Below are 12,368 nucleotides of genomic sequence, written 5' to 3'. Positions count from 1 at the left end.
AACTAGGTATGTGCGACACAGGTATCTCCAGGTGCCCGCACGACTGAAACAAAGAAGGGCGCCGCCAGAAAAACCAACGGAGGCAAGCATATCGTACCGTAATTCGCCTCGACTCTGCACGTAGACCTGCCAAGCATCACGGGTACTAAACCCAGGTGCTGAGGCATTCTGTGCCCCCCACCATGGCGGATCTTCCCGCATTTACCGTATTCTAAGGCAGCGAAGCACAGCGGCCATTTCAAGCGCAATAAACTTCTTGAGGGTGGGGCCTCGTGGCACACATGCAGCTTAGCAGCAACGAACACGCCGTGGAGGCCTTGGTAGCAACGTGAGATAGTGCTTTTTCTGAAATGCGTGGCGACAGTGCTTAGCTTGGTGGCTTCAAAGCATCCTACCTCCGATTTATGGCTAAACGACGACATTCCTCAACAATTGGACCCGGCAAACTTGCAGGAAGGGAAAGTAGGGCAACTGCAACGATTACAACAGACGCACGTCGTGCAACAGCTCGACGACGTTTCCGAGTGGGCGGGACGGGGGGGAGGGGGGGCGGAGATGGTGAGGTCCGCTCGGCTTTAGAAACCTTCCACTAGCCGGCGGCCTCAGATTCGAACTAGGCTCCAGTTCGCTTCAACATAAAACAGAGTCCTGGCGACGAAGCCGAAGAAGTCTTCGTCCTTGCTCTAGAGTCGCTCGCTTCGGTAGAAAACTATCACCACCCCTCTCCCAGCAACTCGCGCCTCTATCTGAACACGACACATCTTTGTCCGCTTACTAGATAGAATGACCTTCTTCCTCAGCTTTTAAAAAGATGTCGTCCGATTTCCGGCTTCCCTGACCCAGTGCGCTCTAGTGCCTACACACTTTTGACATCGCCTCGCGGGCTGACTATTGCCGCTCAATAACTCTGCTCAGACCCTATGAGCTTCGCAAACAAAAAAAAAACATGGCAGCGGTACGACAAAGGAACTACGACAGACTTAGAGAAAACTCTGATGAAGCGTCTCGCACGTGAGCACTGAGGCAGAATCCGCCGTGCAGACTACGAGGGCTGAAGTCGTGCAGGGAAACTTGAGAGTGAAAATTGGTATCTTTGACCCTTTTGCGTTCCTGCTTCCATTGCCTGTTTTTTCTGTTCCGCACTGTCGTCGGCTAGACCTTAGGAGCTGGGAGATTGTTCAGAATACGACACTGCGCGGCGATTCGACCTCGACCAACTATATTTCTAGGGCGCCGACGCGGTCTACGCGGTGCAAGAGGCTGCTAGGACTGAGTCTGAATCGAAGCAGGTGTGGGGGTGACGCGCTGTCGAAACCCGCGCCGTGCTAGTTCTCCACGTTGCATGCTTGTACACAAGACGCGCAGTTCCTACAGCGCTTCATATATTATCTTCTGCGTCAGACTCTCGTTTTTGTGAGCGACCTGGCGCTCTTTGTTGTAGCACCCTGCCGCGCACGTCTTCCACTAGAGACCTTCTTCGGGCATTTATTGTGCAGCCACAATGGCGGTTCAGCAAGCCCTTTGCACCCCCGACACACTTGGGCAGTGCCGGAGATCGGCGAAGAAATTCCGCCTTCCAACTTTGGCTCTGCTTGCGCTATTCGCTTTATTGTGTTTCGGCAGCCCTCTGGTGCAGGGCGGTGGAACTGACGACGACGAGTACGATGGAGCGATGGAGCGCGTCCTCGATTTGGCGCTGGAGTTGCTCGAAGAGCGGCCTATTGACATGACTGTACTCATCAACGCCGCGACGAAATGCTGTGTGCGCGGAAAATTTGAAAAACGCTTCCGGGCTATTGTCTTGAGAGCTGTGAACGAGTTAGGGGAGCGGGTCGACGTTGACGACGTCCACGAGGAGCTGCTGGATCACGTCAGACGCAGGCACTGGATCTACAGAGGCAACGCCAGCGACCCCACTCTGGCCACCTACAATGAGCTCAGAAGCCGAACCACAGACAAGCACTATTTCGACGAAGATTAAACGGCTCCAAGAAGGGCTTGTGCAGTGGAGGCGCCGCACACGCGGCGAGCTGTGCTGTGAACAACTCCAAGGCTGTCCGCGAGGGAACGCTGTCAGCGGAGCAGCAGAAAAAAACTCGTGAACTATCCAAGGCTTTTTGAGGAGGAGATGCGTCACGGCCCCGCCACAGGCTGAGATCGAAGGGAAGCTGCAAGGCTTTGGCGTGATCTAAACTCCTCAGTTAGACGCCGTTGCAGACTCAGTGTGCGTCGCAGCGGGACGCCACAACACACTGCTTGCGGCCTCGATTTTGAGAGCATATTGTGTAGAAGATGCGTTTCCGGGTCGAGGAGAAAAACCAATATCGACGCTTCATGAATGCGGGTTTTATTCGCTGGTACCCGCGTTCCGGCACTCTTCTCGAGGAGATCCGTGAAGAAAAATCTGAGCTTTTTTTACATTGCTCAGTGGAGCGCCAGAATGTGGGTCGAACAAAGCAGGAGCTGCGCGCCACTCCGAATATGATGTGTGCGGGGTACTGCTGAACGGGTGTCGTGCCCGTGTTCTTCGTCGCCTGCTAGCTTTTGTGAACAGACACATGCAGACTCTATGAAGCTCGCAGGCTCCGTGAACGCACTGTAGTTTTGTGAGTCTAGGCATAAGGAGGTGCCACGTCCTCCGCGATGTTTTGTCTTTTTTTTATCGCTGCCCAGAATGGCTCCTCCAGTGTTGCTGCTCCCTATGGAATTGAGATACCACTGTATGTGCGAGTGCTGCATCGGAGACTTCGATTCCTCTGGAGGAGCTGGCCGTCCACGTAATACTTGTTATAGCTGCGCCTCTGCCGCGCGTGCTTTTCAACGGTACGAACTCGCTACCACCACACATGCGGGCAGGAACTGAGCGTCTTGTTCCAGACGGAAAACGGTAGTCCAGCCTCAGCGGGCACCACGGTGGTACACACGGAGTTGCCCACGCGACCGCAGACATCGCCCGACGCTGCTAGAGGGCTGAAGGCATTGCTTATCAACGGAGGAGCTGCTTTCGAGTCAAGGGGTATGGGATCTCGGAAAAAACCACGAAACGCACAGAAACTGCCAGCCTTGTGAAAGGCTTTGCCTCATCGTTCCCACGTGCACGGGGCAAGACTGCGGCGAATATCGAGAAGCGTGGATCGACGGTTGGGCATCTTGTGACGCGTAAGAAGGCTACCGACTGGTATACTGGAGCGCCTCAGTGAACTGCGACATTTGCTCCGCTATGGCAAAGGTCACAGTGTATAGGTAGGAGACTGGATGCTGTGTAGACGCGTTCGTCCGTCGTCACCACTGACTGGTGAAATACTGCCAACGAAGAGGAACGCACGCTCGCCGTGCGTTGCGAAACAACAGTTTCGTGACTGCTAACCTGCCTCCAGCTGTTCACTCGCTTCCGCCGACTGATTCTTCCTCACGTACGACGCTGTACAGCTGCAACAAACGTTCCCCGCCTACGCCGCCGCGCCGCAATACCTAGCGCTCAGAACGGGCGAGATTGTGGAAGCGCGCCCAGTTGTTGAATATGTACAGGTGACATCACCGAGTCAGCAGACGAAAGCAACGAAATCATATAGCAGACGAGGCAAGACTAAGGCAGACACGCCGGCCGAAAAAAAAGGGACTCATCCACGAAGGAAACGAAAACAGACAAGAGCCGAAAGCGAGAGGGTAGGCAACAGGAACAAGGGAAGGGAGAAATATCAAAACTAGAAAAAGCTTCTTTCTGCTCCTGTGTTTCGTTTTGCTAAATTAGAGCAACAGTGCTTTCTTCGTGGAGACAGAGGGAAGCAAACGCGTGTAACCATATTTGGGCCGGGACAGTGCTCTCTGGATGGGAGGCGTCATCCTCGCGTCAAGCGGCTCATCAGGTTCGTCTTCTTATGCGGTTCAATAGAAAGGTGTTTTTCCTACAAAAATCCAGTTCATTCCGGTGTAAGCGCACGAGCGGCGGAGGACGCGTCTCCTCGGGATTCTCGACTAGGAAAATTTCGATGCGAAACCGTTCTGCGTGGTGAGCCGTTCAGTTTTGATTAGCAAAACGGCGGCGAAGACAATTGAGCAAAAAGAATTTCCCAAAGCGCCCTTGAAAAAGGTGAACTCGCGTCACTCCCTTAGCACAAAGGTGACCACCAAGTCAGCGGCGCAATCGAAAAAGATGACAAGAGTCTGGACACTGACACGTCGAGGGAAAGTTGTACTACTGAATGACACAAAGTGAAGAACGTTCATCGCCGATAAAATACCTTCGTCTTCGGCGTCTGCAGCAACATCGCCGACAGTAGGCCCAGAGTCTCTGCAAACGAGAGCCATGGTAGCGGTCATTAGAATCCTGTAGATAGCGCAAAAACAATGAGCACCCAACATCCACAGGGATAGCCTACTCAAAGACTGGACGAACGCTTCCGGTTCAAGGCGCAGCTATGCCAAAGGAAATAGAACTAGAGTGAGTGTCATACTGTCGTGGGTGCGTATACGAATTCAGGCACCGAATAATAATAATAATAATAATAATGGAGTACCTCACCCCCAAATCCGCCACAGGCTATCAAAAACAAACGAACCAATAGATGTATCTATCTATACGTGGGAACTGGTAGGCGTCCTGGACGCTTCGGGTCGTATCTTTACTCCGCACACGAGCGCAGATCGCTGGAGATGCGGCGGGATGACGCTGAGCCTCAAGATATGCAGCACCGGGACTCAGCTCTTTCGTGTGTCTCTAGACGCTTCGACACACCGCCACAGCGTGCCTCACAGAGGAGCTCTCTGCGCAGTGTGCTGCTTGCTGTTGAGCACCAACAGTCGACTCGCCTGACGCGCCGCTTTGACGGGCTCGCGTACAGCAGTTTGCTCACAGCTCGTACACCCCCCCGCTGTCGCCTTACATTTAAGCCGTCGGCTACCGTGAACGCCACTGCGAGCTCTTCGAAGTCGTCTGTCCTTCCAACGACGACCGGACGCCTCGACACGCCCTCTGGCGGCTCCCCGCTCCACAAGCCCCTTGCGGCCGCCGAGGAGTCCCCTCGCCGGAGACTGGCGCCGCCCAAACAGCGATTGCGGTCGGAGCCGGAGCCCCACGTGTAAGGCTCCACGCGCCCCGAGGACGTGAGGGAGGAGGGTTTGCTGTCTCCGCACCCGCTCGCTCGCGCCGTCGAAGCCGTCGCATTCGACGCAGCTGACTTGCTGCAAAGCAGGGCAAAATACAGTGTGCACGAGAGGAAACAATGAAGACGGAACCGCACTGTGAATAGCGGCCTAGCTGCCCTACAGCACCGAGGCGGGGCGGGCGCGAGTGCGCACTCTGATGCGCGTGGATCCCGCATCCATGAAGAACGCGGGAGAGTTGCTAACCTTTCAAGGGTCACGCAGCGCTGTCGCAGGCCATCAAGCTGCCGTTTTTGTTCCTCCAGCTGACGCTTCTGCTCCTGGGCGACGAAACAGGACAGAAAACACGTTTTGCCTGTGTCTCCCACGTGGGCTGTGACCGCACCATCAAACGCGAGTCTGTATATACACACAAACAATATGCGCCCACATCCCACGCTCGCACCAGCGACACAAATCGCCACACAGACAGACTCAGAGACATACAGCACGCGAAACCAAGAGGCCTGACGAAACGTATGCGTATGTGCACCTGCAATGCAGCAGCGCAGCGGCGTAACACACCGCATGCCGGAGGCAGGAAGATACATCTTGCGAAAGGGCCGCGAACGTTCGCCTCTTTACCTCGACAAGCGCTCGCAGCGCATCGCGATCCAGGGCGACTTCTTTCAACTGCCGAATCTCCATCTGCGCTGCGTGCATGCGTGCCTCGAGCTGGCGAGCTCGGTTCGCTTGCTCATCTCGCTCGTTCTCGAGAGCCAGGAGTTGCAAGCGGCTGCGCAGCACCGCAGACAGGCCAAGGCAGGACGCTCGCTTCGCGTTCTGGGGTCGCCAGCGGGCGCCCGCAGAGCCCCACGCATCCCGCTGCCCACGCACGTTTCTATTTAATCCTACTTCGCAATTCGAATTGCCCTCCGTTTCATATCTGCGCCCAGCCACACCCCGCACCCGCGTGTAGCCTAAACGGCCCTTCTCGAAAGGGCTTTTCGACATCGTGTGCAGGATGACACCGAAGTCTATGTACACACGCTGTCTGAGAGACGACGAAAGAAGCCTTCGCAGCTTGAGCTGCAGCGCAAGCGTAGCAGCAAGGAGGCTTGTGGCGTTGACACCAGCCAGGGGCCGCTTCCTCCAGAGCCTCCTCTGCACGCCTCGCACGCAACGGAGCCCGCCGTCGCAGCCGCCCCTCTAGGAGCTGCCCCGCGCCGCCGGCGGCCGCTGAAAGCTCTCCGCCTTCTTACGCGTCTTCGAAATCGGAGTCGTACTGCTGAAGCCGTTCCGTCAGGGCCCGCAAACCCCTCTCGCTCTGCCGCATCAGAAGGGAGAGTTCGTCCTGACTGGAGACGCAGAGAAGCCACAGAGGCTCAGCGCGGGCGCGAGTGCATGCCGCGCGTGGGGCTGCACCGGCAGAAGCGAAGGGAGCGAAGGAGACACGAAAAGAAGACAGAGAGAGGCTCGCAGGCGAGAAGACAGCACGACGGGCGCTGACTGGTGAAGACGCGCATGCGCCAGGCTCGGAGCACCGAAGTGGAGCCCAGACCCCGGCGCGGCCAGGACCGCCGTGCAGACTATTCCACGCAACGCCCGCCACTTCTCTCCAGTCTACCTTCCACAGGAAGGTACGCGTCCCCAGCTGTGCGACGAACGGCTGCAGCGGGCCGACGAGAGAGCCGCAACAACGACTCGCACGGACTCACGTCCGCTTCGTACCTACTTGACTCCTCAGTTTGAGGCGTCCTTTACAGATTTTGAATTCAAATACCCTACTGCTTTGTTATTCCACATCAGTTAGGTTCTAGACATCCTCCCAGACAGGCCGGCGGTGAGCGTACGGCGCTACGGGGAGAAGGCGCGAGAGACCCTGAGCCCGCGCGTCTACCGCCATCCTCGCTCGGCCCCAGCAGCGCACACTCTCTCACCCGGGATTCTCAAGTGTATATGTAAACTCCCTCCGGCTTATATATAAACTCCCTTTTTTGGGGAGCGAACTCGACGCCTGAAGTTTCCGACATCAAAAGGATGCGCGCGACTCTCACCTGCCTTCAGGCCCGCCCTCTGCGGCGTGCCCGGGGCCCGAGGCCTCCGCGTCGTGCGCACGACCACCGCCTGTTGAGAAGCAGAGTCCTGCTTCCGCGGGTGCGCCGGAGAGCAGCAGGCCCTCCACTTCGAGAAGAAACGCGCGGAAGCCGTCCAGCTGGCGAGTCTTCTCCTCCAGTGCCAACTTGAAGTTCGCGTTGATCTGCTCCTTGACGTCTGCAACGGCAGACACGCAGAAGGAACAACTCCGCACTTGAAAAGAGCCTCGTACCCTGCTATGCTGAGGGTGGATCGTAAGTGCCTAGCCAACTTGATTGGTTTAGTTCGTTTCTCCTACAAACGGTTAGTTCGTGCATCCATGCCACGAGATACACGCAAGCCTAACGCCACACGCACGCGGAGGGGCGACGGACAGGCCAAGGCGGCGGACGACGCCGCCCTCGCACCTCCGGCAAAAGGCCTGTGTTTCGATGGGAGGCGAACGACGCGCGAGGCGACGCCCTCACCAGCGCGCTCAGTTTTAATCTTAGCCCCCGAGGGCATGCAGGCCCGCGGTGGGCCACTGTGGTGCATCAACGCGCGACCTCGTCGAGGCTGCGCAGCCTCGACGAGATCGCCCCAAGAAAGTGAGCACACGTGCACCCATGCACACCGCCACAGACATATTTCAACCGTAGACACATTCGCCTGCAAGCGACTCTCTGCTGCTCCTTAGGACCTTCCCTCCGCGCGAACTGTACAAGAGGCACACACACGAATCCTCGTCACAGCTGCCCACGCGCTGTCTACGCCTCTGCTTGGGCGCATCTCGCTTAGAAAGTTGGCCGCGCCTCACCGAGATCCTCCTGAAGAGAAATCGTGTGAGACGACGAACGGGCCAGCGCGCAGTCTGAGAGATCAAAAAACGCGAGCGTCGACGCGGCACAGCCATGCACCCGGGAGGAGCCCGCGCGCAGTTGACCGCCCCGAGTCGACAGCCGGGCGCCTCTCGACGCTTCGCCGAGCCTTTGCTGGAGTGCTGCGCCCCCACCGCGACTACGCCGCTGTCCGCGTGCAGCTGAGATAGTACACGTCCGACTCGGAACATATGCCTGAGGCGACGATCACCCACGCGCTGCCTTCGCCGAACGACCAGGCATACATTCAGATTGATGTAACATAGATGTATCATACAGACATACACATTTTTACATCGACCATAAAAAGTTAGATCTTCGCGCTCACTATATATATATATATATATATATATATCAGCCATACACGTTGACACATTCACATCTATATGTATCTATGCATAACACACAAATTAACATCTACGTTTGCGCAGATCTATATAGGTATACAGATTCACTCCTACGCCTTTACACAGACACAGAGACAGTCTTCCGCAAGGGGCTACGTGGATGCGCTGCGCGATTTCGCAGGGTACTGCGTCAGAGCGGCTGGGTGCCGCCGCGCATCGTACCGTCCTGCACAGCCGCAGACAGGCGAGAGAGGGAAAGGAAATGAAGGACAGATACAGCGAAGAGAAGGTTCGCCCCAAAGAGAAGATCCACAACGGAGCGGACAGTTCAAGTGCCTTCTCAGTTAATTCGAAAAAACTCCGAACACTGTTTCAGAAAGCGTGGCTCGCGGTCACCCACAGCGGCATGTGCGCGACGGACTCGAAAAACCAACACGGAGAAACAGAGCGGAAAGTGGAAATCATCTGCAAGCTCTTTCCGCACACACGCAGGCGTGAGTCGACCCTTGCACCGGCAGCCACCTGTTGGTTCTGACCTGAACATTAGTGAGAAAAAATCAGAGGAACTAGCTATCACAACGCCACTGCCGCGTCCGGCGCCTAATCGAAACGTCGCATATGTGAGAGGAGGTTCACGCCCTGAATCGGCGATGGGGACGTAGAATTCACGTAATCACATACATAATATAATTCGTTTTACAGCCTTTTTGGAACCTGCGACACGTACCTACGCACAGCGAACAGCGCCCGCTACAGATGCCGACTACGGAAAGCCAGGTGCTCCCCCCCAGTTCGTATCGAGCTCCCCGCTCACGCGCAAAACTTACGCAGACGCGGACTTTCTCAAAGTACCCTAGGTCTGGAAGGCGAATGCGCATCATGGAGCACTCTCCGCAAAAGACCTGAGGAAGGGAAAGCCGCCGCCACACTGCAAGGCAGACTGCATGCACTGCCTAAGGAGGAGGGCGTTTGAAATTTCGAAAGCACGTGCGGACAGGTCCCCGACAGAATCCTACTGTGACAGAGGGAGGAGGTGAAAATTCATATAAATACACACGTGCATGCAGGCTTGCGGAGCTACGCGAATCAGCTCCTCATACACAGACGCACTTCATCGCTGGAGGCTAAGCATTCTGATCTCTTCGGCACCTGCTCGTGCCAGCCACGCGCCTTGGAACCCCCAAGGCGCGGGAGTGCGCTGGCGACCGCAGCATTTCGAGTTGCCGAGAGGCAGTAGACGCCACGAAGCAGAGGCTGACGCGAGGAGCTGACTAGAGTGGTAAAGAAGACTATCGGAGATGCAATCTGTCAGCGAGCACGGGCTGTGTGCATACTGACAGAATCTGAGACACGCAAAGCTCGGAGAGCTGCGAAGATAATATGTGAGAGAGCGGATCGGAAGACGACGAGATCTGCAGAACCAGATGGCGCCACAGAATGCAGTCAAGGCAAGAAAGCAGACTCGCCTTTCCGCAAGCTCGACAATGATGCTTCCACTTTGTGACGCTGAACAGCCCCAGGCAGTGGTTACAGTGCGTCACTTCATCGCTGGGCACCCTGAAGAATCCAGAGAATCCAAGGCGACAGCAAAGAGAACATCACCAAGTTGCGACAAAGAAGACTGTGTCTCGTGTGAACGAATGCAGGAAAGCGGACACTGATGCGCGATCACCAGGAGATACTCAAGCTGGAGAGATTACAAGAAAGAGGGCAACGAAGAAACGACGAGAAAACAGCATGCAGAGGTGGTCAGCGCCCAGTGCTCGCAGAGAGAGAGTGCGGGTGTACGTACACCGCATCCTGTCCAGTGAGCGAGCTGCCGTGGCTTTCGCCTCGCGTTTTCGCGTGGGGCCCTCTGTGCTCTGTCCGTTGCTTTTCTTGCACTTGCTCGCCTTTCCATCCCCTTTACGCGGCGCCACTCCTTGTTTGCCCGGCGTTCTTTCCTCCGCTCCCTGCGCTCCACCCTCCGTGGCAGCTGGCTGCGCGTCCGTCTCTCACCAGTCGACACTTCGGCCGTCGCCTTCATGTTCATCGAGGCCGCGGCCGCTCTCTGCAGTGGTAGCGAACGAGGCGGGAGCTAGCCCTCGCTGCCGCGGCTTCTTCGAATCTTTTTCGCGCGCTCCGCTGCGTTCTGTCGCTTCGGAGGACGCCTGACGTCGCCCCGCCTCCCCCCCGGCTCCGCGGCTCTCGCCGGCATGCCTCCCGTCGCCAGAAGGAAGGGAAAAAGATGTGCGCTGTTCACCTCCTTGGTCTGAGAGCCCGCTGCCGCTGGACGGTGGCGGCGAGAGGCCGAGCAGCCCCGATGGCATTTCCGGTGTACGGACAGCGTCGACAACCTAAAAACCTCCCCTGTGCGCCGTCTCCACCTCTGCGGTGCAGGCGCGTGCGTGAGAAGAGAAGAAAGATAGAAAGGGCAGGACCTCTGAACAGGCGAACCGCCGGGAGCCAGAGACAGCGGCAAGATGGACGAAACAGAGTTTTTCGTGGCGGATTCGAGAGCGACGGCGGTACATCGACAGGGCGCTAGCCGCCCCCCTGGTCGTCACGCCATCAGGCCGCAGAGATAGAAGAGCAGGTTGCGGAGGAAAAATAGGGTCGAAGCTCGGCCGGCTGTGTAGCGGAAAGGTAAGATTCTTTAAAGAGTACGGATGAACAGAGAGCGGGAAAGCGCGCGGACTCGCCGTCAGGGTCAGAGTTGCAAGGGACCTCGCACTCGCGAGACTGCCTAGGCAGAGACTCAGACCCGAAGGGGTTGGCGGGAGGGAAATAGCCGCAAACCCGAGAGGCTCCACTCCAAAACCCTCAAGAGCAGAAGGAATTTCAAGCATGCGCAGCAGGCGGGCTCGAAAAGAGAGAGAAGACCAAGGCAGCCGGGTAGCGAGCGCACCGAAGATTCGCCAAGCCTTTTGCCGAGAGCTGTATGGAACTCGAGCGAAAGCGAGCCTACTCTCCACTCATCGATGAGACAAGCCAACAAAGAGGAAAGATTGCACTATCCAATTTGGCGCATCCGTCGAAAAACGAGGAGAACTTGCACGGCTTGACGTAAAACGCCCAAAAAGAGGCACACGAGGAGCACGGCTCGTGACTCGAGGCGTCTTTTCTCGCACGCTCTCTCCCTCTGCATGCCGTTGACTCTTCAGAAAAAGCGAATGTGACTGTTGGAGAACTCGCGACTACGCCTAAACAGGTGAGAATGAAAGGAGCTATTTATAGATAAAACGCCTCCGTTTGATGTGGCTGCACCGCTCACGCGCTGAAAACGCTCCCGTCTCCTTCGCCGTTCTGCCTAGCTGTGTCTCCGCGCCTACGCGTGGCACGCCTCCTTCGCTTCACAATTCCTTCCCTCTCTCTCTCTCTCCCAACTCAGATTCCTCGCTTTCTTACTCGCAGATCGCCGTGCTCGCCAAAATTTTTCTTTTCTGCTTGCTCTTCGTCTTTGCAAACGTCGCCGCGCGCCACTTGTCTTCTTCGCGTCTCCTCTCGAGCCCGCACGAGCTAGCCGCTCCGCGAGTTTGTTTTCTCGACTCCGGGGCTGCGGAGATCCAGCAGCAGCACTCTCCCCGTCGGCGCAGATTCTTTTCTGAGGCGGCTGCGCGTTCTCTGCGCGACGCAGCTTCGCGCCGAAAAGTTCTCCCGAAGTGGAAACCAGAGCCTAGGTGCCTTCTTGCTTCCAACACACACGTCACGCGGCGAGGAACTCCCGCAACAGGCTGCTGTGGGAGACGTCGCCGCGCGTCGCCGCGGGGGTAAAGCGCCTTTTCCACTCGAAATCTACGCTTTGCAGAGCGACACTGTACTCGGCGCTGCTGCCTACAACACGCTGCGAGCACTCGAAAACGCATAGAGGAGTCATCTGCCAGTGCGCGCCTGGGGTCTCGCCGCGGTAGAGGCAGCTCCTGAGATTGTGACCTCGAGGCTAAGCCACACACTGACAACTGGCGGAGAGACTCGGGGGAAGGAATCTGCAGAGAAGCCTCCGCAG

General features: G+C 56.9%; 2 protein-coding genes across 2 annotated transcripts; one reads left to right on the top strand and one right to left on the bottom strand.

The window, feature by feature from the left end:
- Window positions 1-1,501: 1,501 nt before the first annotated feature.
- BESB_016050 (uncharacterized protein) lies at window positions 1,502-1,981 on the top strand (the record flags this gene model as incomplete). The annotated part of the gene is made up of 1 exon (XM_029360320.1): window positions 1,502-1,981. One exon carries the CDS (start codon window positions 1,502-1,504, stop codon window positions 1,979-1,981), a length of 480 nt encoding a protein of 159 aa, XP_029216296.1.
- A 2,214-nt stretch (window positions 1,982-4,195) lies between these two features.
- On the bottom strand, window positions 4,196-10,692 carry BESB_016040 (FYVE zinc finger domain-containing protein; the record flags this gene model as incomplete). The annotated part of the gene is made up of 10 exons (XM_029360319.1): window positions 4,196-4,327; window positions 4,884-5,181; window positions 5,350-5,423; window positions 5,728-5,878; window positions 6,345-6,440; window positions 7,140-7,356; window positions 7,976-8,029; window positions 9,207-9,285; window positions 9,850-9,940; window positions 10,382-10,692. The coding sequence occupies 10 exons, from the start codon at window positions 10,690-10,692 to the stop codon at window positions 4,196-4,198; spliced, it is 1,503 nt and encodes a 500-aa protein (XP_029216295.1).
- Window positions 10,693-12,368: the final 1,676 nt, after the last annotated feature.

The sequence above is a fragment of the Besnoitia besnoiti genome, chromosome X (genome assembly GCF_002563875.1).
Source record: "Besnoitia besnoiti strain Bb-Ger1 chromosome X, whole genome shotgun sequence".
NCBI lineage: Eukaryota > Apicomplexa > Conoidasida > Eucoccidiorida > Sarcocystidae > Besnoitia > Besnoitia besnoiti.
Note: the sequence above shows the minus strand (reverse complement) of the source record. Positions and strands in the feature narration are given on the sequence as shown.